Here is a 23,474-nt window from a genome sequence, read left to right as displayed (position 1 = left end):
GAAATTCAATGAGCACCACCAGAAGGGATTCCTGAGCATCACAGGGCCCCCAAAACACAGTTCTAATAAAGAACACCCCTGGGGGCCAGAGTGATATTACAGCAGTAGGGAGTTTGCCTTGCATGCATTTTGATCCAGAACAGATCCCAGCATCCCATATGGTCCCCCGAGCCTGCCAGGAGTGATTTCTGAATGCAGAGCAAGGAGTAACCCAAGTGCCACGGAGTGTGGCCCAAAAACCAAAAAATAAAATAAAAATTAAAAAAAAGAACATTCCAGATATGTGGGAGCAGAAGAGCTGACCTGTCACGTGTCAACTTAGCTAGTTTCGACCTAGCCCAGTAGCTGCCAGGTCCCCCAAGCAGCTGCCCAGAGCACACAACCTGGGTTTGAGCCAGAAGCTGCACTCCCTGCTAGTGCATGCACAGGGCCAAGAGGGTAATCTGCCCTTGGAGAAGCAACCGCAGGTGCCTGTGGACCAGCATGGGGGCTGCAATATCAAACTTAAGGTTAGATGTTGGAGTCCCAAAGGACAGACAGGAGAGTGTCTTCCTGGCCTATGGCCCACCTGGGTTCAATCCCAGGCCTTCCAGAGAGCCTCCCAGTGGGCCCCCCCAAGCCTAGCCAGGAATGATCCCTAAGTGTCCCTGAATGAGGCCCCAAAACAAACAAAAAGAGAATCTTTTTGCCCACTGCCTAGGCAAGTTCTCCAATCTCTTGAAAGTCCATCTAGTATGGCCCACATCAGGGCCCCTGACTTCTCCCTTTTTATTTCCCTTAACTAAAGGCACCGGTAATGCCGCACACTTTCCTGTCAAAACAAACAAAAAACAAGATGGAGAATCCTGTTTTCAGGCCCTGGACAGGCCCTGGAATTTGGGACTCAGGGCAGGCTGTGTGCAAAGGTTTATGGGCCAGAGTTGTTGAGTTTGCGCTGGACATATGCTCCAAATTCCACTTGGAAGTAGGTAAGCAGGAGAAGTCCCATTTTTCCTTGTCATTCTCCAGGATTGTACTGGAAGAAAGTCAGGACTACAAAGATGGCATTTTGCTTCTCTCTGTGAAGACCCTAGCTCTGCTCTCTCATGACCTGTCCAGTCCTGCCCTCTGCCCGGGTCTGCCCTAAAAGGACTGCTTTCGAGTCAGCCCAATGTTTTTTTTATTTAGAACAAAGCACATGCCATGACAGACGTCCTTGCAGGCTCATAGAATTTTAGCACTGGGCCCCATTCCAGGGACAGATAAGGGAATGAGTGGGTGGGTTGGGGGGGGAGCAAACTTGATGCCAATCAAGTGTCTTCTGACTCACTTCTACTATTGTCATCACACTCATGGGACTAGAGGATGAGGTCAGGCTGCGGGCAGAGATTGGGGGAGGCTACTCATATGGCCTGTAGGAGCCAGCTACCAGCTGGATAAAGGGAACCCTTCTTTTTCTTCCACCTCCTTCCTCTTGCAGGGCCTGGATTCCCTTGGCTCTTATAGGGGACCACCCCAAATTCCACTCCCTGGGGGAAGCAGGAGACAGGTGACAGGCGAGTAGATCAGTGGGGGGGGGGTCAACGGGATCCCCAATCAGTCCCACACCCGGCTACATCATCCAAAAATCCCGCAGCACCAAATGGTCACAAAGGCCATTTTCCCCCCAAGGCCCATCAACTGTCACCCTAACCCTCCCTCTTGGAGCCCGCCGTTTCCCCGCCCACTCGTCCAGTAACATCACGACCTGCAGGTGACAGACGTCACAGGGAACCAATGGCGAAGGAGTAACCAAATGTCTGTCCAGGCCCCGCCTCCTCTCTGAGGAGCAGCCGTACTGACCAATAGAAACTAGAAACCAGGGAGCTTGTGGGGGCGTGGTCTGCGTTGTTGCTAGGGGCGTGCCCCGCAGTTGTCAGGGGCGTGGCCTGAGCGGCGGGAGCGGCTAGGCCCAGCGGTTCCGGCTGCAGTTGCGGCGGCGGAGCTGCGCACCCCGCACCCCAGCAGCACCCCGGGGAAAGCAGCCAGTAGAGCGGCGTGCAGGTGAGTGTGGGCCCGCAGGAGCTCCCCCGAAGCCTGGGCTGCGTCCTCGATGAGTCGGGCCCGGCCTCTGAGCCTGGCGATGGTTGTGGTACCTACCCCTGCCCCCCCTCCATGCGCCCTGGGATGCTGATGCTGCTGGTGATGGGGTGACATGGATGTTGGGGTACTGTCATCTGCACCATCGCCGTCCCCAGGGCCTCCTTGCCCAGCCGCAGGGAGGTCGAAGCGTGCGGGATCCGCCTTCCCTGAAAGCCCTTTGTCCCCTCCTCCCCTAGGGACAGCCCTGAACAAGGCCTCCCCATCTGGGGAGTGTCTGGGGCCCCCCAATGGGCATCGATGGGCACCATTCACCCAGATCCCGGCTAGGGAAGGACATCCGGGGTGTGCAACCGGAAGGAGAGAGGGCCCAGGACCCAGGTCACACACAGCAGCAGCAGTCCCTCCCCCCCACCCCAAGGTTCTGGGGTACTAGGACAGATAGATTCCAAGCAGGTGCCTTGGGAGCCTTGGCCAAAGGCTGGGGTGTAAGTAGGGGATTGGTTTCGTGTTCTCCTCCCCTACCGGGCCTGGGCCACCGTCTTGGGCTCTTTGGGGCTTTGCCCCCCACTATTTTGTAGATCAGGGTTCTCCTGCTAGAGGGGCTGGCTGTCTTCGACCTTGGTGGTGTCCAGGCTTCTGGCAATCTGTCAGGGAGGTATGGAAAGGTGGGTGCGCAGCTCCTGGCACCCTAGTGACCTTTTAATGTCAGGCCTGAGAGACGGGGACTGATGGGGTCCATGGGGAAGAAGAGAGGGTGTCCCTCAGTCTGGAAGTCTTTGTGGGAATTCTCCTACGTTTGCATTTTCTAGTTTCTGTCCTAGTGGGTGTTAGCAAGAAGGTGGTGGGATTCAGGTACCACATAAGGTGACATCCTGGGAGGGTTAGGGGGAGCACAGAATAAAATTGGGGTTGGAGTTGCATACCTGGTGGTGTTTGGGAAGGACTCCCAGCCGGCCATTTGAGGGTGTGCAGAGGAACTAACTCTGACCTAACAGAGCCTCTAGCCCTTGAGGTTTTCTCCCCAGCCCCAACCATCCCCAGAAATCCGTTGATTTTTTTTTTAAGTACCGGGTATGCCTGCCTGGCAGAGAGAGTTGTAGTCTGGCCAAGTCAGGGTGACTAGCTGGCAGAGATCCTAACATTAAAAGGACACTGATAGGGGAGAGGCGACCTGCCTCATGTCCTATGTCTATGCCTCGTGGGGGTCCACAGGGCCTCATTGGTCCTGAAGCATGGGGCATGGTGAACCCCCAACTCAGAATGACCAACAGGGTTTGGGTCAGCTCTCATACTAATGGATCGATCAGTCAGGATTTGGAGACCCCAAATCACTGAGGATCGTGAGGTACATTCCCCAATGCCCGAGGGAAAAGGGACATGGTGCTGGGGATGTCAGGGAGCCTTGCCTGAGGGTTGGCATGCAGAGCCCAGGGCCAGCTGGCATAGGCCTCTGCCTCTCATGGGCTCCTCGGGCAGCACAGTTGTGGGGGTGCAAGTCCCTGGGTTTGGACCCTGTTTGCTACCTCTTACCCCACTGCTTTCCCAGGCGTCTGCCCTAATGGTACCAGTCTCCTCTCAGGAATAGAAACGTTCCCACAAGAAGGTGGCCTTGAAACACCCCGTTTCTCTCTGGAGCCTTGCCTGGTGCCTGGCACACATGTGCACACTCGCCATCTCCCCACGCCCTAGTCCCCTGTATGTATCTGCACCCCCCCACTGCTGTTTTCCATCAGGAGCTAATTTTTTCCCTGCCTCCTCCCCCTCAAATCAGAAAACATATCCCAGGTTTTGTGGGGGTTCTCCAAGACTCAGAACCTGGATGCTGAATCTGTCGTTATTAAATCCTCCCCTTGTCACTGTCTTTTTTCTTTTCTTTTTACTCTTTTTTTTTCTTTTGAAGGAGGCTACACCCGGTGCTGCTCAGGAGTTATTCCTGGAGGTGCTCAGGGGACCCTATAGAATACTAGGGATTGGGGCCCAGAGAGATAGCACAGTGGCATTTGCCTTGCAAGCAGCCGATCCAGGACCAAAGGTGGTTGGTTCAAATCCCGGTGTCCCATATGGTCCCCAGTGCCTGCCAGGAGCTATTTCTGAGCAGACAGCCAGGAGTAACCCCTGAGCACTGCCGGGTGTGACCCAAAAACAAAAACAAACAAAAAAAATTAAAAAAAAAAAAAAAGAATACTAGGGATTGAACTCGGGTCAACTGCTTGCAAGACAAAAACTCCCTCTTGGTTGGGCTATGGCTTTAGCCCCCCAATTTTTTTTTTAAAGATGACAAGCCTTATTATTATTTTTTTTTATTCTCTGTAAAAAGTCGTTGGTGAGGATTCACGAGGTTCCCAGCTCTGCCTGGCATCTTTGCAAACAAACGCGTCTCCCTCAGCCCCTCCAGCCCCATCCTTCCCAGCTGTCCACATGATATGCTTCCATTAGAGACCAAAGCACATTTGTAGATTAAGATTTCATGAGCTGCTGTATTAAGTGCTTTTGGGAAATTCAGGGATCGTGTATCAAAAGCAAGTTCCTGAGTTACTGGAGTCCAGGAGGGTGGGGAGCAGGGCAGCGAGCGGCCTCCTGGCCTGGCAGGGCCCTCAGTGAGTGGCTGGGATTTGCTCCTAATCCGGCTAGTGCCAGTATTTCTGCATTTTTACCCTCTTGTTGCCTGAAGCTCGAATCCAAGCCCACAGCACGTGCCAAGGGGCTACGGTTTTCCTCACATGGAGTTGGAGGTCCTTCCCTTCCTGTTCCTTCCTTCTGGGCACCTCTTAGTCCCTTCATCACAGAGTTGGGGAGTCAGTTTCACAGGGGTGCGCTGGGGAGAGAATCCCATGAGTTTCACACGTGCAAGGCATGAGCCCCCCTTTTCCTCCTGCTGGAAGATCGCTGGTTCCTTTGTGCCTTTGCATCTTCCCTTCTTCTGTTTCTTGGGTTTCCACAGCAGAATACACGGTGGGTGGATTGGCACCTTCTCTGGGCTTGGTCTGGGTTTTTTCGGAGTTTTTGTTTGGAGCTGTCTGAGCTCAGTCATTTTCAAATCCTCGCTGACCCAGCCCAATTCCTCCATCTTCTCTGGGAGGCTTCTCCTGCCCCACTGACATCTGGAATGTGGTGTTTGTTCCCTCGGCACCCTCTCCCAGAGTGGGAGTGGTGGGCCACACCCAGTGCCCAAGGCTGACTCCTGGCTCTGTATTTGAGGATCACTCTCCGTGGGGGCTCTGGAGACTCAGTGGGGTGCAGGGAGATTGAACCCAGGTGCCTGTTGTTTGGACCCTGCCTTTGTTGGTTGTTTTTTGTTTTTTTTTCTCTCTACTCTGTCCCTTGCCAGTACAGAAAGCATCATGTATGAAACCGTCTATATATGATCCCTGAGGCTGCAAAAGATCTGAGTTATTTAAGTTGCAGCCACCATGTTGGAGACCTATTTGGAGAGTGTGGGGGGGGGGGGCTTTTGCAATTTTCTCCCCACCTTGCAGATCTAAGCCAGAGATAGGAAGCTTCTAGCAGGTCACTTGTGAGATGGGGTAGGGATGCTTAGCGAATGGGAGCAGCACCGACCTTTGACCCTTGTGTAGTCTCGGTAGAACCATGGGACTTGGCAGGGTGAGGCTATTGTTTGCTTGCTCAAGTGCACAGAGCCGGCACCCAGCCTCTTCTGCTGGATAACCCAGTGCCTCCGTGTCCCGTCCCTTCCCATGGGCTGGCCAGACTCCAGGGAGGTGAGGGAGGTGTCCACCCGCTGCTCTACATGGCATTTCCTGTTTGGGAAGGTGGTTTTATGAGCCGCACCCTTCTTGCCCTCACCCCAGCAAGGCCCAGCTATGCAGCTGTCCCCTGCCAGACTGCTTCCTGAGCCAGCAGGAGGGCAAAGAGGGCATGGCTGTTTTATTGGGGGGCCACTGGCTCCCTCCTTCTCCAAATCACCTGCTTAGTGTGGCCCAGGTAATGACTCCCCAGTTTGCTCGCTCCTCCCCATGCTTTTCATGGTTTCTTGCAACATTACAACCTCTTTCTGCAACCACATCAGGCCTGGACTTTGAGGCCCCTGTGGCTCCACCTTTTTGCCACTGGTGTTTGCTTTTACCTCCAGTGGCACCATCATCTGCCTCTGCTTTTACTGACCACCAAGAACCCATTAGAGGTACCCGAGGGCTGAGCCGAACCTTCGAGATGTCAGACAGCCTGGTATCCAGAGAGCTCCATCGGCACTTACAGACCACAGAGGCCACATTATGAGGAATGGCTGGGGTTGTGGGCTGTCATCCTCACCTCAGAAATCTCTGGAGCCATGGGCCAGAGTGATAGCGCAGCAGTAGGGCACTTGCCTTGCATGTGGCCAACCTGGGAAAGACCCGGGTTTGATTCCCGGCATCTCATATGGTGTCGTCCCCCCCCCCCCCCGAGCCTGCCAGGAACGATTTTTGAGTGCAGAGCCAGGAGTAACAACCTCTGAGCACCGCTGGATGTGGCCCAAAAAATTTAAAACCAAAATAAATAAATAAATAAAAGAAAATTCTCTGGAGCCAGAGAGCCAGAGAACATTGTCCTCAATCCTTGGTTCTGGCTCTATGCCCTGCCCACTTCGTTATTCACTAAGATGGATGCTGGCCCCAGTGGGAAGTCCAGCCAGGGCCAGCCACATCAGTATCTTCCAAACGAGCCTCTGTGGGGTGGGTGTTAAAGGCATTTGAACCCCTCCTAATAGGGTAGATCTGTAACCTGTGTTACAGATGTGAGGGTCACTCCTGGAGTCAGGGCCTTTATCAAGCAAGGGCCCTTTGTCCCCGTTGTTCAGTCTCTTCATGCTACCACACCTCTCCCGCCTTGAGACTGGTGAGGATTGAACAACCTGCCTAAAGTGGCCAACATTGGGTTAGGCCAGTATTGCTGGTCATAGTGGCCACATTGGTATGGCGGGGATTGCTGATAATAGCCAGTAGCCACAATGTATATGGCAGGAATTGGACAGTTTTCCTAGTGATGGTGGCCATATTGGGTGTGGCAGGGACTCGGCAGTATTCCAGGTGATCGTGGCCACATTAGCTGGAACTGGAGAATGTTGCTGGCGTGAGTGGCCCGTCAGGTAGGTGAGCTGCTGTGACAATTAGGTCTGGACTCTGGATAGGGGTTTAGAAGCAGATGCCTGTATGAGGGTTGGGGAGGTTGGTAGTGGGACCTCATTGGCATGGATGAGGGAGGGCCTGAGCGGCCTGCAGTGGTGTAAACTTGCTCTGTTCTGGGGTTCTTTGTTTTTGTCTTTGAGCTAAACTTTGAGCGCTAGGAGGGCAGGGGGTGGATTATGTATGGGGTCCTCCAGGGTTCCCAGCCAGGCCTCTTGCTTCTACCCAGCCTCACTTTCTTCTTCCGTTCTCTCCAGCCTGTCCCCCCCAGCGTGTTTGTTCTCCCACAGGGGACCCTGACTTTGCAGCCGGCACCGATGCGTCCCCAACCGAGGTCAAAGCTATTGCCTCCGGCTGGAGAGATGGGACAGCAGGTAAGGCATTTGCCTTGCACGTGGCTGACCCTGGTTTGATCCCTGGCACCACATATGGTCTCCCGTCCAACTCAGGAGTGATCCTGAGTGCAAGGTCAGGAACACTGACCCTGAGCACTGCCAGACATGGTCCAAGCCCAGCCTTGGAGTTCCACATGATCCACATGACTGGGTCCCCAGTCATCAAGGCGGCCTCACAATATAGGGTATGGGTTTCTGAGGAGCAGGGAGCCTGAGCAGATACCCCAAGTGTGTTGGGGTCGACCCACACCCTTGCATTCATTGGGCACTGTGCTGAGGAAGCAGCCCCACTTGCCTGTGCCCACAAATGGCCAAAAGTGCGGTGGAGTCAAAATGCCAGGCTGGAAAGTGCCACCAGCTTCATATCCAAGGTACACACTTCCTCCAGGCTCTCTGTGTGAGTGCTTCAGTTCATGGGCCGCACCTCTTCCTTCCTGCTGGCCGCTGCCCTCATAAAAGCACTAAAAGAAACCTCTGCTGTGTGAAGGCCTGTCTAAAGAATCACTAATAGCTGGAGGGAATTGAAGGTGATGCCCCTGGGGAAGCCGAGGCAGGCCCTGCTCTGCTGGAAAGAGCCTAGGGTCCTGCTCTAGGGCCTTCCCCCAGGTGGAACATTCTAGAGACAGGAGCTAAGTAAGGTGTGTAGAGTGTGACATTTAGGGATTTGTGTCAGTGTGTGTGTGCCACCCCTTTGGGCCTGCCAGCATGGGAGAGCGCCCCCCCTCCACCTTCCACCTATGAGGGGAGGTGAGCTTTGGGGTTGGGGGTTTGTGGAAAAGTGACCCACATACAGACCTCAGGGCTGAGGCTGAGATGATGGCCATGGGGTGAGGCAGGGCTGATCTGAAGCTGTTGGTCAGGTCACCCTGTCATCACTCAATCATGGACTGGACAGGGAAATGGATTTGGCTGGGCCATGCATGGATTATTGGCTTTGAAAATGGCAGAAGTTGAGGCTGGACAGGGAAGACATTTATCTTGCATGCAGCTTGCAAGATATCTTCGCCGTTATCTTGGCTGGGTATTTGTGAATCCAAGAACAGTCCAGATGAAAACTTTTTCATATGCTACAGCAGCTGACCCGGGTTTGATTCCTGGCATCCCGTAGGGTCCCTTAAACTCTCCAAGAGTTATTCCTGAGCGCAGAGCCAGGAGTAGCTTGTGAGAGTTCCCAGATGTGGTCCCCCAAAATAATAGTCCAGGAGTGAGGTGCTAACTTTATATGCATCCAATCTGGGTTTGATCCCCAGCATCCCATAGGGTCCCCTGAACCCCAGTCAGTAGAGATTCCTTCGGGCAGAGCCAGGAGCAAATCCTGAGCACCTCCAGGTATGGTCCCAAACTAAATCATCATAATAATAATGATTATGAGTGAATTCACACACATAGGCAGCCAGCAGCCTGGTCCAATAGGTCGGGGGTCCCCCCATGGTGAAGGGTGGGTGCCAGTATGTGCTAAAGGACCCTGGTGCTAGCCAGCCTCACACTGGGCTCTGCCTTGTACCCATGGCCTAGCCAGACACTGAGTGCAACGAACAGGGCCTTCAACTCCCCGTCGCCTTCCTGGGCATTGAGCCAGCCGCTGGGGGATGGTGAAATACCTTGTTGGTGAGTCTTTCTGTGAAGATGGAGCCTCAGGCCGGCTGGGCAGTGGCCTGACCTTCCTGTCCATTGCGTTGAGTCCTTGGAACCTAGCTGACATCCCTGATGTTTGCTCAGAACCTGCCTGAGGAGCATCTTTGCCCACCCTGGGAAACATGCCCATCGTGTTTACTGGGCACTGCTGAGATCTTTCTTGGTGTCGTAGGTTTTGTTCCTAGTGTACGTGATTCGTTGTTGATATTGTTTTTATCGGCAAACAGGCATGTTTGGGGCCATACCAGGCCGTGCTCTGGGCTCACTCCTGGTGGGATCTAGGGACCTTATGGGATGCTGGGATAGAACCCGGGTTAACCGCATGCAAGGCCAGCACCCCGACTGTTTTCCTATTACTCTGTACATAATTTGCCAAGGATTTGCTCTGTCCTTCGACTATCTGCCAGAATACTCTGAGGGGCCCAGCGATTTGATAATACAGCAGGGAAGGGGCACGCAGCCAACCTGGGTTGGGTTGCAACCCAGATGGTACCCCTAAGCCCCACCAGGTGTGACCCCTGAGTGCAGAACCAGGAGTCAGCCCTGAGCCCAGCTGGGTCTGGCTCCAAAAATCCCCATCAAAAGCAAAACCAAAACAAAGGACCAGGAGCCCTGCGTGTTGCCTGGGCTGGGGACTTGCGTGGCTATGCTGCTGCCTGCCTCAGTGACTCAGCCCTGAGCTGTTTGCAGTGAGTGACTGTTCCAGGCTGGCAGCTGGTTGCACTCCTAACGGGCTTGGGCGGCTCCGGGTGTGGGAGGCTCTGGGGCCCGGCTACGGGGACTTTCCTCTGACCAAAACCTTCCAGACCTGGCCTGTCCCTGAGCTGTGGGCAGACCTTGGCACCTTGGGAAAGGCCCTGACCTCCCCTTCCTTGCATCAAGTCAACAGGAAGGGGGTTTCCCAGACTTTGGGTTCTGTGTTTTGGTTTTCGGACCTTATCCTTATGGCTTGGGGCTACTCTGGGCTCGAGGATAAGGGGTCACTCCTGGCAATGCTGGGGTAACATAAGGTGCTGGGGAGGGAGCCGGGCTGACAGCCACACACTCCCCCCATTTGAAGACATGGCTTTTTTTCTTTGTTTTTTTTTTTTTATTATTTTTTATTTTTTATTTTTGGGTCACACCTGGCAGTGCTCAGGGGTTACTCCTGACTCTACGCTCAGTAATAGCTCCTGGCAGGCTCAGGGGACCATATGGGATGCCGGGATTCGAACCACCGTCCTTCTGCATGAAAGGCAAATGCCCTACCTCCATGCTATCTCTCTGGCCCCAGACATGGCTTTTTTCATATTAAGGTTAGGGAGGGGGCCAGAGCAAGAACACAGCAAGGAGGGTGCTGGCCTTGCACACGGCTGACCTGGGTTTATTCCTCAACACCCTATAGGGTCCCCTGAGCACCGTCAGGAGTGATTCCTCGATACAGAGCCAGGAGTAACCCCTGAGCGCTGCTGGGTGTGGCCCAAACATCAAGCCAAAACAAAACCTTTAAAAAAAAAAAACCCTCTGGGATGTTTTGCTCTTTGTGAGGTGAGCACTGTCTGTCTCCCACCTCTACCATAAACTTATATGGAGGCCCCACGGGGGTGACTAAGTTGCTGCTGGGGCGCCCTCCTGGTCTCTCGGGAAGGAGAAACTGCAGGGGATCCTGTCTGTGGGATTCATGGAGCCCTAAATGAGCAAGCTTGTCCTGGCTTTCTTCATAGCCTCCTAGATTCTATTTTATTTATTTTTTCCTATTTCTCTTTAGTTGCTTTATTTTGTTTGTTTGTTTTGGTTTTTTGGGTTACACCCTGCAGCGCTTGGGTTCCTCCTAGTTCTATGCTCAGAAATTGCTCCTGGCAGGCTTGGGGAACCATATGGGATGCCCGGATTCGAACCACCATCCTTCTGCATGCAAGGCAAACACCTTACCTCCATGCTATCTCTCTGACCCCTAGATGCTATTTTTTAAACAATTTGCTTGAGGGCCAGAGAGATAGCACGGAGGTAGGGTGTTTGCTTTGCATACAGAAGGACAGTGGTGGTTCGAATCCCGGCATCCCATATGGTCCCCCGAGCCTGCCAGGAGAGATTTCTGAGTGTAGAACCAGGAGTATCCCCTGAGCACTGCTGGGTGTGAACCCCCCCCCCAAAAAAAAAACAGTTTACTTGATTGAATTATTGGTAGTCACCATGCATTTTTGGATCAAAAAACAATTGCATGCTGCACTAATACTAGATTGTGGGAAAGACATGTCCGGACTATAGTGGTGAGTGGGAAGGGGGCATGGGGAGAGGGGCATGGGGCAGTAGGGTTTTCTCTAAAAGGGTCTGTGCTGGGGGAGCTTCCAGCTGTGCCAGCGCCTCCAGCTCGCAAAACCTCAAACCTGCCCACTAGACACCGAGTTGGGTCTGCTGCCCCCTTCCCGCCCTCACTATGTCCTCCTGCTCTGACTCACCGTCTCCTTCTAGCCCTTAGGCTGCTGTGAGTGACCAACCGGGCCTGCACCCATCACCAGGACAGTTTCATTGGCTGGAGCACAGACAAGACAGGTGCGCAGGGCCCCTCCCCAGGAGCACATGTTGGTGGCAGTGTGTGTGTGTGGGGCAATTGCATGTCCTCAGCCTCTCCCCTTGGAAGACTGCCCAATGGGAGAGACAAGGTGGGGGGAACATGGGTTTGGGGCCACACCTGGCAGCCCTTCCCAGTCCTTGTGCTCACTTCAACAGCCCTTTGGCCTCTTTCTGAGATGGAAGCAATTGGTCGGTGGAGTGGGGGGAAGAGAGGACCATGGGAGCCCTGGGTTTATGTCCTACTGATGCTGTGCCACATGTCTGCCCACAGCCAGGATGAACGCAGTGCCCGAGGCGCCGGAGCTTCCGGCCGTGTTCGACGGCATGAAACTGGCGGCCGTGGCGGCCGTGCTCTACGTCATCGTCCGCTGTCTGAACCTCAAGAGCCCCACGGCCCCTCCTGAGCTCTACTTCCAAGACTCAGGGCTCTCACGCTTCCTGCTCAAGTCCTGCCCGCTGCTGACCAAAGAGTGAGTTGGGAGCCGGAGAAATGGCACTGAGGGGAAGGCGCTGGCCTGACAGGTGGCTGACCCGGGTTCGATCCCTGGCATCCCATAGGTTACCCTGAGCCTGGCAGGTGTAACTTCCTGAGCACCGCTGGGTATGGCCCAAAAATAAAAATAAAAAAATTATTTGGGGGCTGGAGCGATAGAACTGCAGGGAGGGCGTTTGCCTTGATTGTGGCCGACCTGGGTTTGATCAGGCATCTCATAGTGTCCTCTGAGCCTGCCAGGTGTGATTCCTACGTGCAGAGCCAGGAGTCACCGCTGAGCACCACCAGGTATGGTCCAAAAATTTTAGAAAAGAGGGCGAATGGACCCTGCTTCTAAGATCCGCTGGCAGAGGGCCCAGCTGACCTCTGCGGCCCACGAGGTCCATAGGCCTGAGGACACGTGGGCAGAGCACTGCAGAGGAAACTTGACCCTTGGACCCAGCACAGTCTCTTTCTGCTGCTAGTTCTGGGAAGAGAGGCCACTCCCTACTCTGATGGGTTCCTCCTTCAGGCCCAGGGGCCCTCCTGGGAACTTCTCCAGCTGCCTTGTTAAGAGCAAGGCTGGAGGAGGCTAGAGAGATAGCACAGTGGGTAGGGTATTTGCTTTGCATGTAGCTGTTCCAGGTTCAATCTTCGGTACCCTGGAGCCAGAGAGATAGCATGGAGGTAAGGCCTTTGCTTTCATGCAGAAGGTCATTGGTTTGAATCCCTGCATCCCATATAATCCCCCAAGCATGCCAGGAGCGATTTCTGAGCATAGAGCCAGAAGTAACCCCTGAGCACTTCCCGGTGTGACCCAAAAAAACCAACCAAGCAAACAAACAATCAATCTCCGGTACCCAACAGGGTTCCCTGAACATCACAAGGAGTGATCCCTGAGTGTAGAGCCTGGAGTTAGCCCTGAGCACAGCTGAGTGTGACCCCAAAGCAAAAAAAATGTAAAAAAATATATTTTTCACTCTAACCCCGTAAGAAAATTTTGTTAAAGGGAGGAGCGCGTACCAGAGCCCAGTAGGGAAGACATTTGCTTTGCATGCAAATGTGATCCGGGTTTGATCCCTAGAATCCCATAGGAGCCCCTGAGCCTACCAGGTGTGATTTCTAAGTCCAAAACCAGGAGTAGCCCCTGACTCTGGCGGTTTCCTGTCTCCACCTACACTCTGCCTCCACCCCAGCTCCTTGGCCCAACCCCAGGAGCCAATGAGTGAGCGTGGAAAAGAACCTCATTATCTGGAGCTTATCTGGCCCCAGATTCCACTCCTGCTTGGACGAGGCCTCCACACTTCCTCGTTGGACACTGGGGCTTTGTCCGCCTGTGCACGAACCCCTCACTGCCAAGTCCCTAGCTTGCTAACCTCTCAACGCCAATTAGGACAGACGGTCCTGCCCTCACAGCGCTCTGTGGGGCTATGACTGTGCACTCCGAGACCCCGACTCAGTCACCCTTGCAAAGATGGAGCCCCGAGGGTTGCATCCACCCATCCGACCTGAGGTGGATGTAGCTGATGTCACTTCCCTGTTGTTCTTGCTGCGCGTGTTTCTGAGGAAGTGGGCCAGCTTCGGTGGCCAGGGATAACAGCTGGTGTCCAGAGTTTCTTCAAGAGTGATCCCTGAGTGATCCAGGAGTCATCCCAGAACACTGACAGGAATTATCCTTGAGCACAGCCAGGACTCAGCCCTGAGCACCGCCAGGTGTGATCCCTGAGTACTGCCAGGAATGAATGATCTTTGAATGCAGAGCCATGAGTCATCCCTGAGCATTGCCAGGAGTGGAGCACAGAGCCAGGAGTCAGCCTTAGCATCACCAGGAGTGACCCCTGAGCGCAGATCCAGGAGTCAACCCTAAGCATTGCCGCATGTGGCCCTCAAACCAAAAGCACTGTTAATCCTAATGAAAGAACCTGGACTTGGCGCCTCCCATCTGCTTGTACCACCTGCTCTGACCAGGAACATCTGTGTTTCCTTTTCTTCTCACCCAGCGCCCAGTGCCCATCCCTAATGCTCACTGGCCTTTTGTTGATCCTCTTGATGGTTTAGGGAAACGAGCCCTTTGTGGCTGAAACAGCAAATATTTGTCCTGTGCTAGCTATTTGCTCGACTCCTCCCGGGCCCAGCTTCCCACCTGCCGCGGTGTACAGTGCAGTCACACAGTGCCGCCTTCCATCCCGTCTCGCATCCTTCCACCCGCACAAGGGGCTTCTTCTAGTTGAGGGCTGGGAAGCTGCGGGGGAGGGGGGCGGTCCTTTCCTGTTTTGAAGGGTTTGATCCCCTCTGGACTGTGGTCCCGCTTCCCTAGCATCCTGCTGTGCCTGCTATTCAGAGGTTTCCTTTCTGGGGCCAGAGCAATAGCACAGCAGTAGGGCATTTGCCTTGCACACGGCTGACCCAGGACGGACCTAGCTTCGATCCCCGGCATCCCATATGGTCCCCCCAAGTCAGGAGTGATTTCTTTTTTTTGTTTTGTTTTTTTGTTTTTTGTTTTGATTTTTGGGCCACACCCCGGCGCTCAGGGGTTACTCCTGGCTATCTGCTCAGAAATAGCTCCTGGCAGGCATGGAGGACCACATGGGATGCCGGGATTTGAACCAACTACCTTAGGTCCTGGATCGGCTGCTTGCAAGGCAAACACTGCTGTGGTGTTTTTGTTTTTGTTTTTTTCCCCCTGGGCTCAAGGCAGAAGACACAGGATTCAACCGGGGACATGAGTTTGGGAGACACAGGCTTTCCTTGCCCAAGCCCCTTACTTTCCTTTGCTGTCCTCACATCTGCTGATCTGGGGCAGGAGTGGTCACATCCAGACAGCCCTATATGGGAAGATAGGAGGGGTGTTCACTTGCTGAACTCCACACCCTAAACCCGAGATTCTGTCTCTTTACTTATCGGTTAAATTGATGCCCCCTTCAAACTATGGACACTGGGGCCGGGTGGTGGCGCTAGAGGTAAGGTGTCTGCTTTGCCTGTGCTAGCCTAGGACGGACCTCGGGTTCGATCCCCCGGCGTCCCATATGGTCCCCCAGCCAGGAGCGATTTCTGAGCTCATAGCCAGGAGTAACCCCTGAGCGTCACCCGGTGTGGCCCAAAAACAAAAACAAAAAAACAAAATAAACTATGGACACTGTGCTTGCCACACCTCTTATCTCCTGTCCCAGAGAACCTTCTAGAACCTTCCTTCTTCCCTTCATCTCCTTTCGGGGTGACAAGACCCTGGTGACAAGCCAAGAGCTGGGTCAGAAAGTGATGTATATGATGGGGCTGGAGAGATAACACAGTGGTAGGGTGTTTGCTTTGCACACACAGCCAACCCAGGGCAGACCTGGGTTTGAATACTGGTATTCAACCATATGGTCCCCTGAACCTGCAAGGAACAATTTCTGAGTGCAGAAAAAGAAAACCAAAAAGGAGCTGGAGAGATAGCACAGCAGTAGAATATTTGCCTTGCATGTGGCTGACCCAGGATGGACCTGGATTTGATTCCCAGCATCCCATGTGGTCCTCTGAGCCTGCCAGGAGTGATTTCTGAGCACAGAGCAGGAGTAATCCGAGTACCACAGGGTGTGGCCCAAAACAATATGAAAACAAACAAACGAAAACAAAAAAGATAAAAGAAAGTGACGTATGCGGGTTTGGGGCCAGAGAGATAGAGGGTAGAGAGAAGCCCCCAACAGGTGGAGACCACCCCTTCCTCCTCCTGAACCATGAAGGTGTCTGTACTGTGGGTGCCAGAACCCCACAATTTTTTTGGTTTGATTGAATTGGGGGGGGCACCCCCAGAAGTGTCTGGAGACCTGGAGACTCTCTAGGCCCAGAAACCCTTGACATGGAAGGCTACAGAAGCTTAGCTCAACGCTGCAAACTCCCTCAGGGCCCTGTGTCCTTCCTCCCTGCTACTCTGCCCCACACCCCCACACCTCATCTTCCCTCTGTGGGCAGGAACAGAGTCTATTTGCACAAAGCCCAGTTGTTAGGGCCAGGTAATGCCAGGCTTGGACTCCCGTGCCTTTATCCTTCATTAATTCCGCAAATATTTACAGCACTCTGCCCTTCTGGTACAGTCTCAGAGCTCCACAAGCTCTCCACCCCTCACCTCTGCCAGCCTCAAGGGTGGAAGGAGGCATTGGAGTGGCAGCCACTTTCTCTTCCATCCTGGGGGCCTTCCAGGGTGGGGGTTAGAACACAGGGTCCAAAAGCAAAGCTCATATTGGTGCCTGGTGGGACATTTTTCTGGGCTCAAATGGGGAGACAAGGGACTCAATCACAGGGGTGGAAGCTACAGGCAACCCCACTTTCTTTTTTTTTTTTTTTTTTTTTTTTTTTTGGTTTTTGGGCCACACCCGGCGGTGCTCAGGGGTTACTCCTGGCTGTCTGCTCAGAAATAGCTCCTGGCAGGCACAGGGGACCATATGGGACACCGGGATTCGAACCAACCACCTTTGGTCCTGGATCGGCTGCTTGCAAGGCAAACACCGCTGTGCTATCTCTCCGGGCCCGCAACCCCACTTTCTCCTCCATCCTGGGGGCCTTCCAGGGTGGATTAGAACACAGGGTTCAAAAGCAAAGCTCATATCGATGCCTTGTGGAACATTTTTCCGGGCTCAAGCTAGGAGACAAGGGACTCAACCAGGACATGAGTTTGGGGGACATGTTCTTTTCTTGCCCAGGCCCCTGACTTTCCCTCGCTGTCCTTAGATATATACCTCCGCTGATCTGGGGCAAGAGTGGTCACATCCAGACGGCCCTGTATGGGAAGATGGGACGGGTCCGCTCCCCGCACCCCTATGGGCACCGCAAGTTCATCACCATGTCAGACGGGGCCACCTCCACCTTTGACCTCTTCGAGCCCCTGGCAGAGCACTGTGTTGGAGGTGAGCATGTCCAGGTGTCAGAGCAGGACCCCACAGCTTGATCACACTCAGAGGTGGCTGCCAAGAGTGCTTGCGGGCCCTTCGGATACAGCGTGGATGGCAGCGGCCAAGTGGGCCTGGGTGCGAGGCACTGGGTTGGGCCACAGCGAGAGCACAGTGGGGAGAGCACAGGTCTTGCATGCAACCAGCCCAGGTTCGATCCCCAGCACCCCTGACCCCACCAGGAGGATTAATCCTTGAGTGTAGAGCCAGGAGCCAACCCTGAGCACAGCCAGGTGTGGCCCTAAAACCAAAACCAACAACTACACAACATAAATGGTGGGAGCCAGAGCCATAGTAGTACAGAGGGGAGGGCATTTGCCTTGCATGCGGCTGACCTGGATTCCGTCCCCAGCATCCCACAGGGTCCCCTGAGTACTTTCAGGAGTGATCCTTGAGTGCAGAGCCAGAAGCAACACCTGAGCATGGCTGGGTTTGGCCCCCAGAGACCCTCCCCAACTCCAAATAAAGAAAAAAAATGGCCTTATCCTAGACAGAGACGTGTGACCAGGACTGTGGTTCCTCTATCTCTCTGTCTCTATTTCTTTCTCTCTCTCTCTCTCCCTCTCTCACTGTAGATGACATCACCATGGTCATCTGCCCTGGCATTGCCAACCACAGCGAGAAGCAATACATCCGCACCTTTGTGGACTATGCCCAGAGAAACGGGTACCGCTGTGCCGTGCTCAATCACCTTGGAGCACTGCCCAACATTGAGCTGACCTCACCACGCATGTTCACCTACGGTATGTTGGGGGGGGGACGACACGGAGCTGGTGAGAACCCCTCTTCCTGTTGCTCCACAACCCGAGGCTTCCCTTCCCAAGTACAGAATTGACACCTGGGCCTCAGGGATCTCGGGGGACAATATAGGACGCAGGGGATTGAACCCCAGTTGGCCACATGCAAAGCCAGTGCCCTCCCCCACCGTGCCATCACCCCAGCCCTTCCAACGGTTTGAGGTTTGGATGGTGCAGAGAGAGAACATGGATGGGATTCTGGAGCTGAAGCACTTTAAACAGCCTGACAGATAGATGCCCTGGGGTGCTGGCAACCTTGAGACCATGACCAGGAGGGTAGAGCCACAGGGAAGCTGGACCTGGCCCAAACTCTGGACCCACTTGGTGCCAGAACCCTAGGACTGGTGCTCAGACACCTCTAGTCTCTCACTATGACTCACCCATCTGGTCAGTGGTCACAGCTCTGAGAAATGACTCTCGGCCTTGCTCCCGGAAATGGGAAGGGCTGCGGAGGGACCAGTTGGTGCCTTGAGGGGAAGAAACCTAGGGAGGCGCAATCCCCCGCACACACCCCCAGCCCTGCCTCAGTGCAGAGGTGTAAGCTCAGCTGCTCCTGCCATGCACGGCCACTCTGGCAACTCTCCAGGGTCCCCGCCTGGGGGAGAGGCTGGGACATGACTCAGTGTCTCCTCGCTCAAATGGACGCCGAGTCTCTGTGCATGCTTACTCAGAGGTGTGTGTGTGTGTGTGTGTGTGTGTGTGTGTGTGTGTGTGTGTGTGTGTGTGTGTGTGTGTGAGATGCTTACTCAGAGGTCTGTGTGTGTGTGTGACACCTAGTCTGTGGGCATGCTTACTGTGTGTGTGTGTGTGTGTAACACCTTGTCTGTGGGCATGCTTACTCTGTGTGTATGTGTGTGGATGTGCTTTTGTGTGTGTGCAGTTGTCACACACACACACACACACACACACCAGTGGGCTGTAGCACTTACTGGTCCCATGTTCTGGGCCTTCAGCTGGCTGGGCAGCATTTCTTCTGGGTCCCTGTTCACCAGATGGTGGATGGGTCGGTCTCCAATTTCTCCAAGAAGCGCCAGATTAGGTGTCTAAATCCTGTTAACAGCGCTAATCCCAGGGAGGGTGTGTGTGTGTGTGAGGCACTTTATCAAACCCTCCTGGGTTTAGGGGAGGGAGTGGGAAGCTCCAGGAGGGGTCCTGGAGGAGTTCTGGAGGGTGCTGGTCACTGAGTGGGGGCAGCCTGGGAGAAAAGGTGGGCCAGCTCGTGCCCCTTCCTGGCAGCACAAGGGACTAATGTCTGCCTGCAGGGATTACTCTGAGCCTCAGAAGCCAGCCTTGGTGCCAGAGCACTAGCACAGCAGGGAGGGCATATACCTTGCATGTGACTTGGGTTCTATCCCCAGCAATTCCTAGGGTCCCCCAAGCCTGCCAGGAGGGATTCTTGAGCGCAGAGCCAGGTGGAAGCCATGAGCAGCGCTGGGTGTGGTCCAAACAAACAAATAAAAGCTAGCTTTGAGCCAGCCTGACATTAGCAGATGGAGACACTAGCTGAGGTCACGTCCCCTTCCCTGGGGACACTCCTCTATGCATTTCTGAATGGGCCTGAACTGCTCCCCTGTACCTCTGGGACACAAGGGGGGGGCCTCTTCTAAGCTGCAGCCTGTCCCCTCTGGGGTTAGCATCTTGCAACCCTTCCCTTCCCCTCACCGCTGAGGACGCCCTGTAAATAAATAACAGGTGCCCGGAGCTTCCTCCCCTTAGTCACCTGCCATCTTCATGCCTCCTCACTGGCCACACGCCAGTGCTCAGGGCGCCCCCGTTTCTGTTGACGCGCTGTTGGCTCCCTGCCCGCGTATACCCCTCCTGGAGCTGCAGCTCCCCAACCTCACTTTCCCCTGCCCTGCCCACAGGCTGCACCTGGGAGTTCGGGGCCATGGTCAGCTACATCCGGAGGGCCTACCCGCAGACGCAGCTGGTGGTGGTGGGCTTCAGCCTGGGCGGCAACATCGTTTGCAAGTACCTGGGCGAGACGCAAGCCAACCAGGAGAACGTGCTGTGCTGCGTGAGCGTGTGTCAGGGCTACAGCGCGCTGAGGTGAGCCACGAGGACATGCAGCCCAGGCTGAACTCTCTGAGGCCCCAGGCTCCATCCCTACACTCTACCTATTCCCCAAGCCCCATTCCCCATTCCCATCCCTGCACCCCATCTCCACCCCATTCCCCAAGCCCCATCCCCATAACTGGGAGGCTACAGACACAGATGGGCCTGGAGACCTACGGGAGGGCCACATCCAATGTGACCACTTCCAGCCATGGGTCTGGCAGGTTCCAGAAGGTTTCTCGACTAAGAGTCCCGGGAGAGCTGGGGAGCCCATCCCCACCTCAAGGTTCCCTACAGCACCCCAACACTCCCCTCCTCAGTTCCTCAGGCCCCTGCAGCACCTAACCACTGTGTGTGTCTCACACAGGGCCCAGGAGACCTTCATGCAGTGGGACCAGTGCCGGCGTTTCTACAACTTCCTCATGGCTGACAACATGAAGAAGATCATCCTGTCCCATAGGTCAGGGCCCAGGGGAGGCCGGGCCAGGCCAGGCAGTCACGAACATGTGTGTTTAGGGGTACATTCTTCCCCCCACCTCAAGGCTCATGGCTCTGTCTCCCACCAGGCAAGCCCTGTTCGGAGACCATGTGAGGAAGCCCCAGAGCCTGGAGGACACAGACTTGAGCCGCCTTTACACAGCCACATCCCTGATGCAGATCGACGATAATGTTATGAGGTGAGGCCGGTTCCTTCTGTGCCCTTTGCTTTGGTTTAGTTTGGAGCTGCACCCACTTTTCAGATGCTCAGCCAGGTGAAGGGACGCCAGCGGCCAAACCATGATCCGAGACCTGCCTCCACGTGCTGGCTGCTCCTGTTCTGACCCGTCCCCTCTTCTTTCCCATGACGCAGAAAGTTCCACGGTTACTCCTCCCTGAAGGAATACTACGAGGAAGAAAGCTGCATGAGGTACCTCCATAGGGTGAGTGGCCACATCTTAGAATCTCTGTCCTCTGTCTCATCCAACCACAACCACCCCCTGTGGGCAGGGGCTAGGGCTTGTGCAGAACTGGGGATAGAACTGGGGCTCCCAGGGGCTGGAGAGATAGCATGGAGGTAAGGCATTTGCCTTTCATGCAGAAGGTCATCGGTTTGAATCCCGGCGCCCCATATGGTCCCCCGTGCCTGCCAGGAACAATTTCTGAGTCTGGAGCCAGGAATAACCCCTGAGCACTGCTGGGTGTGACCCAAAAACCACTAAAAAAAAAAAAAAAAAGAACTGGGGCTCCCATATTCCATGCTCAGTGCCCTAGGTTCTCTCTCTTTTTTTGTTGTTGTTTTTGTTGTTGTTGTTTTTGGGCCACACCCATTTGACATTCAGAGGTTACTCCTGGCTATGCGCTCAGAAATCCTCCTGGCTTGGGGGCGCCATACAGGACGCTAGGGGATCGAACTATGGTCCGTCCTAGGCTACCGCTTGCAAGGCAGATGCCTTACCTTTAGCGCCACCACTATGCCCCCCAGGCTCTCTCTTAGCCCAGAGCCATAGCATTCGTCGCTTCTAGCCGTGGCAGCTGAATCCTGCATTGGGGACTCACACAGACCCCCCCCTCCAGCAGCACCCTTTTCCCTCCCACAAAGCTGCATCTGTCGGGAGCTACAGCTGTGAGTTGGCAGCCCCATTGACCCAATATCCTGTTCTTCCCCCCAGATCTTCGTGCCGCTCATGCTGGTAAATGCCGCTGACGACCCGCTGGTGCATGAGAGTCTCCTGAGCATCCCCAAGTCGCTGTCCGGTGAGCTGTGCTTAGGGAGGAAGGAGGGACTGAGGTAGCCATGCTGCCTGGTGTCTACTTGTCCTATCCTGATCATGCAAACAACACACGGGGCTGCCCCCACCTTGGGCCATGGCGATCCTCTCCTACCTCCACAGTTGCTCCCAGTTGGTTTCTCTTTGTGCTTCGGGGCCAGGGATGGACCCTGGGACTGATCCCTGTAGGATGCATGCTAAGTCTCCCTGGATACCCCTAGAGAAAGGCTGTGTTGTGTGTGCGCCAGGGCAGAGAGCAGAGGTTCGAGGCCTGCCTTGGCTATGGATCTGATTTATAGAAGTTGCTAATGCAGACACCCGAGGCCCAGTCCCATGTACAGCGTATATGTGTGTTCGTGTCTATGAGTATGTGTGTCTATGTGTGTCTCTGTGTTTCTGTGTGTCTGTATGAATTTGTTGATGTGTCTGTCTTTGTGAGTGTATGTGTCTATGTGATATGTCTGTTTGTCTATATAGGGTGTGAACATGCCCTCTCCTGTCACACCCTTATACAGAATACAGAGCAGCCCCGTACCATAGAACACCATTTGCTTCTCTGCTACAATATTCATTAATTTCCCCGGCACTAGTGGGATTGGCCCCAGAATATCCTGGAAAGGCAGATCAAGGCAGACAGGGTCAGATCAGAGCCCATATAGCCAGGGCTGTGCATGTCAGGAAACGCGCACACAAAGGGCCCTTCCTAACCAGAACGGGCCTCCTTGGACCCCTAGAGTCAGGCTTCAAGTTGGTTGTTCCTGGGGGAGTCCCCAAAACAAGGGCTCTCAAGAGCACCTGGGCTGGATCCTCCCGGGTGGATCCTACCCACGCAGCTGTAAGTGGAGCCTTTGGCAGGTCCAGGGCAGAAGTCCTTGCACCCCCACCACACTCATCCTATTCTCAGGGCTACCCTGGGCCCACTCCCCACCCACTGGGCCCCGCCTCAGAATCTAGGGGCCGGAGTCCAGGCTTACCCTAAGGCCTCTCTCCCTGCAGAGAAGCGGGAGAACGTCATGTTTGTGCTGCCTCTGCACGGCGGCCACCTGGGCTTCTTCGAGGGCTCCGTGCTCTTCCCCGAGCCCCTGACCTGGATGGACAAGCTGGTGGTGGAGTACGCAGACGCCATCTGCCAGTGGGAGCGCAGCAAGTCCCAGTGCTCGGACACTGAGCTGGTGGAGGCCGACTTGGACTGAGGAAAGCCCCTACCCCCGCAGGCCCCGCAGACCTCTCTCTGGCTCTGACCTCACCATTGGCAAGGGGTGCCGCCCCCCACCCTACACACAGACATACCTGGTGCCCCAGCTGGGAGCGGAGAGCCCTCCTTAGGGGCCCCCAGCTATTTTTGTGCATAGAGACAGGTTTTTCCATTGTGTTGTTAGCTTCCAAGACGGGCCACGGGGCCACTGGCCGCTTTTAAATCAGCCACATCTAGTTTCCCTATTAAAAAGAGAAAAAGAGAGAAAGAGAGAAAAGGAAAAAAGTGTCTCAGGGGCAATTTTGCTTTGCCAATCAAAAGCTCTCCCCGGAGGACCCAGAAAACCAAGGGGGTGCTTCGTGGGTGTTGCTTATGAATACACAGGGCTTGGCTGTCGGGGCCCAAGCCCCTGGCCTCGCACCTGCCCCCCCCCCCCAGCCAAACTGTAGAGGGGCTCCCCCACGCCCTGCTATGGATGAGAGTTGCCTGGGACACTTGTGAATAAACCCAGCCTCCCG

General features: G+C 54.7%; 1 protein-coding gene across 1 annotated transcript; it reads left to right on the top strand.

The window, feature by feature from the left end:
- Positions 1–11,559: 11,559 nt before the first annotated feature.
- ABHD2 (abhydrolase domain containing 2, acylglycerol lipase) lies at positions 11,560–23,208 on the top strand. Its single transcript, XM_049783261.1, has 10 exons — positions 11,560–11,743; positions 12,036–12,234; positions 16,944–17,119; positions 17,737–17,904; positions 19,824–20,007; positions 20,381–20,473; positions 20,580–20,690; positions 20,864–20,933; positions 21,663–21,747; positions 22,758–23,208. Exons 2-10 carry the CDS (start codon positions 12,041–12,043, stop codon positions 22,952–22,954), a joined length of 1,278 nt encoding a protein of 425 aa, XP_049639218.1. The 5' UTR covers positions 11,560–11,743; positions 12,036–12,040; the 3' UTR covers positions 22,955–23,208.
- Positions 23,209–23,474: the final 266 nt, after the last annotated feature.

Source organism: Suncus etruscus, chromosome 11 (genome assembly GCF_024139225.1).
Source record: "Suncus etruscus isolate mSunEtr1 chromosome 11, mSunEtr1.pri.cur, whole genome shotgun sequence".
Taxonomy (NCBI): Eukaryota; Metazoa; Chordata; class Mammalia; order Eulipotyphla; family Soricidae; genus Suncus; species Suncus etruscus.
The sequence above is the reverse complement of the archived record's forward strand: the minus strand, read 5'-3'. Positions and strand labels throughout refer to the sequence as shown.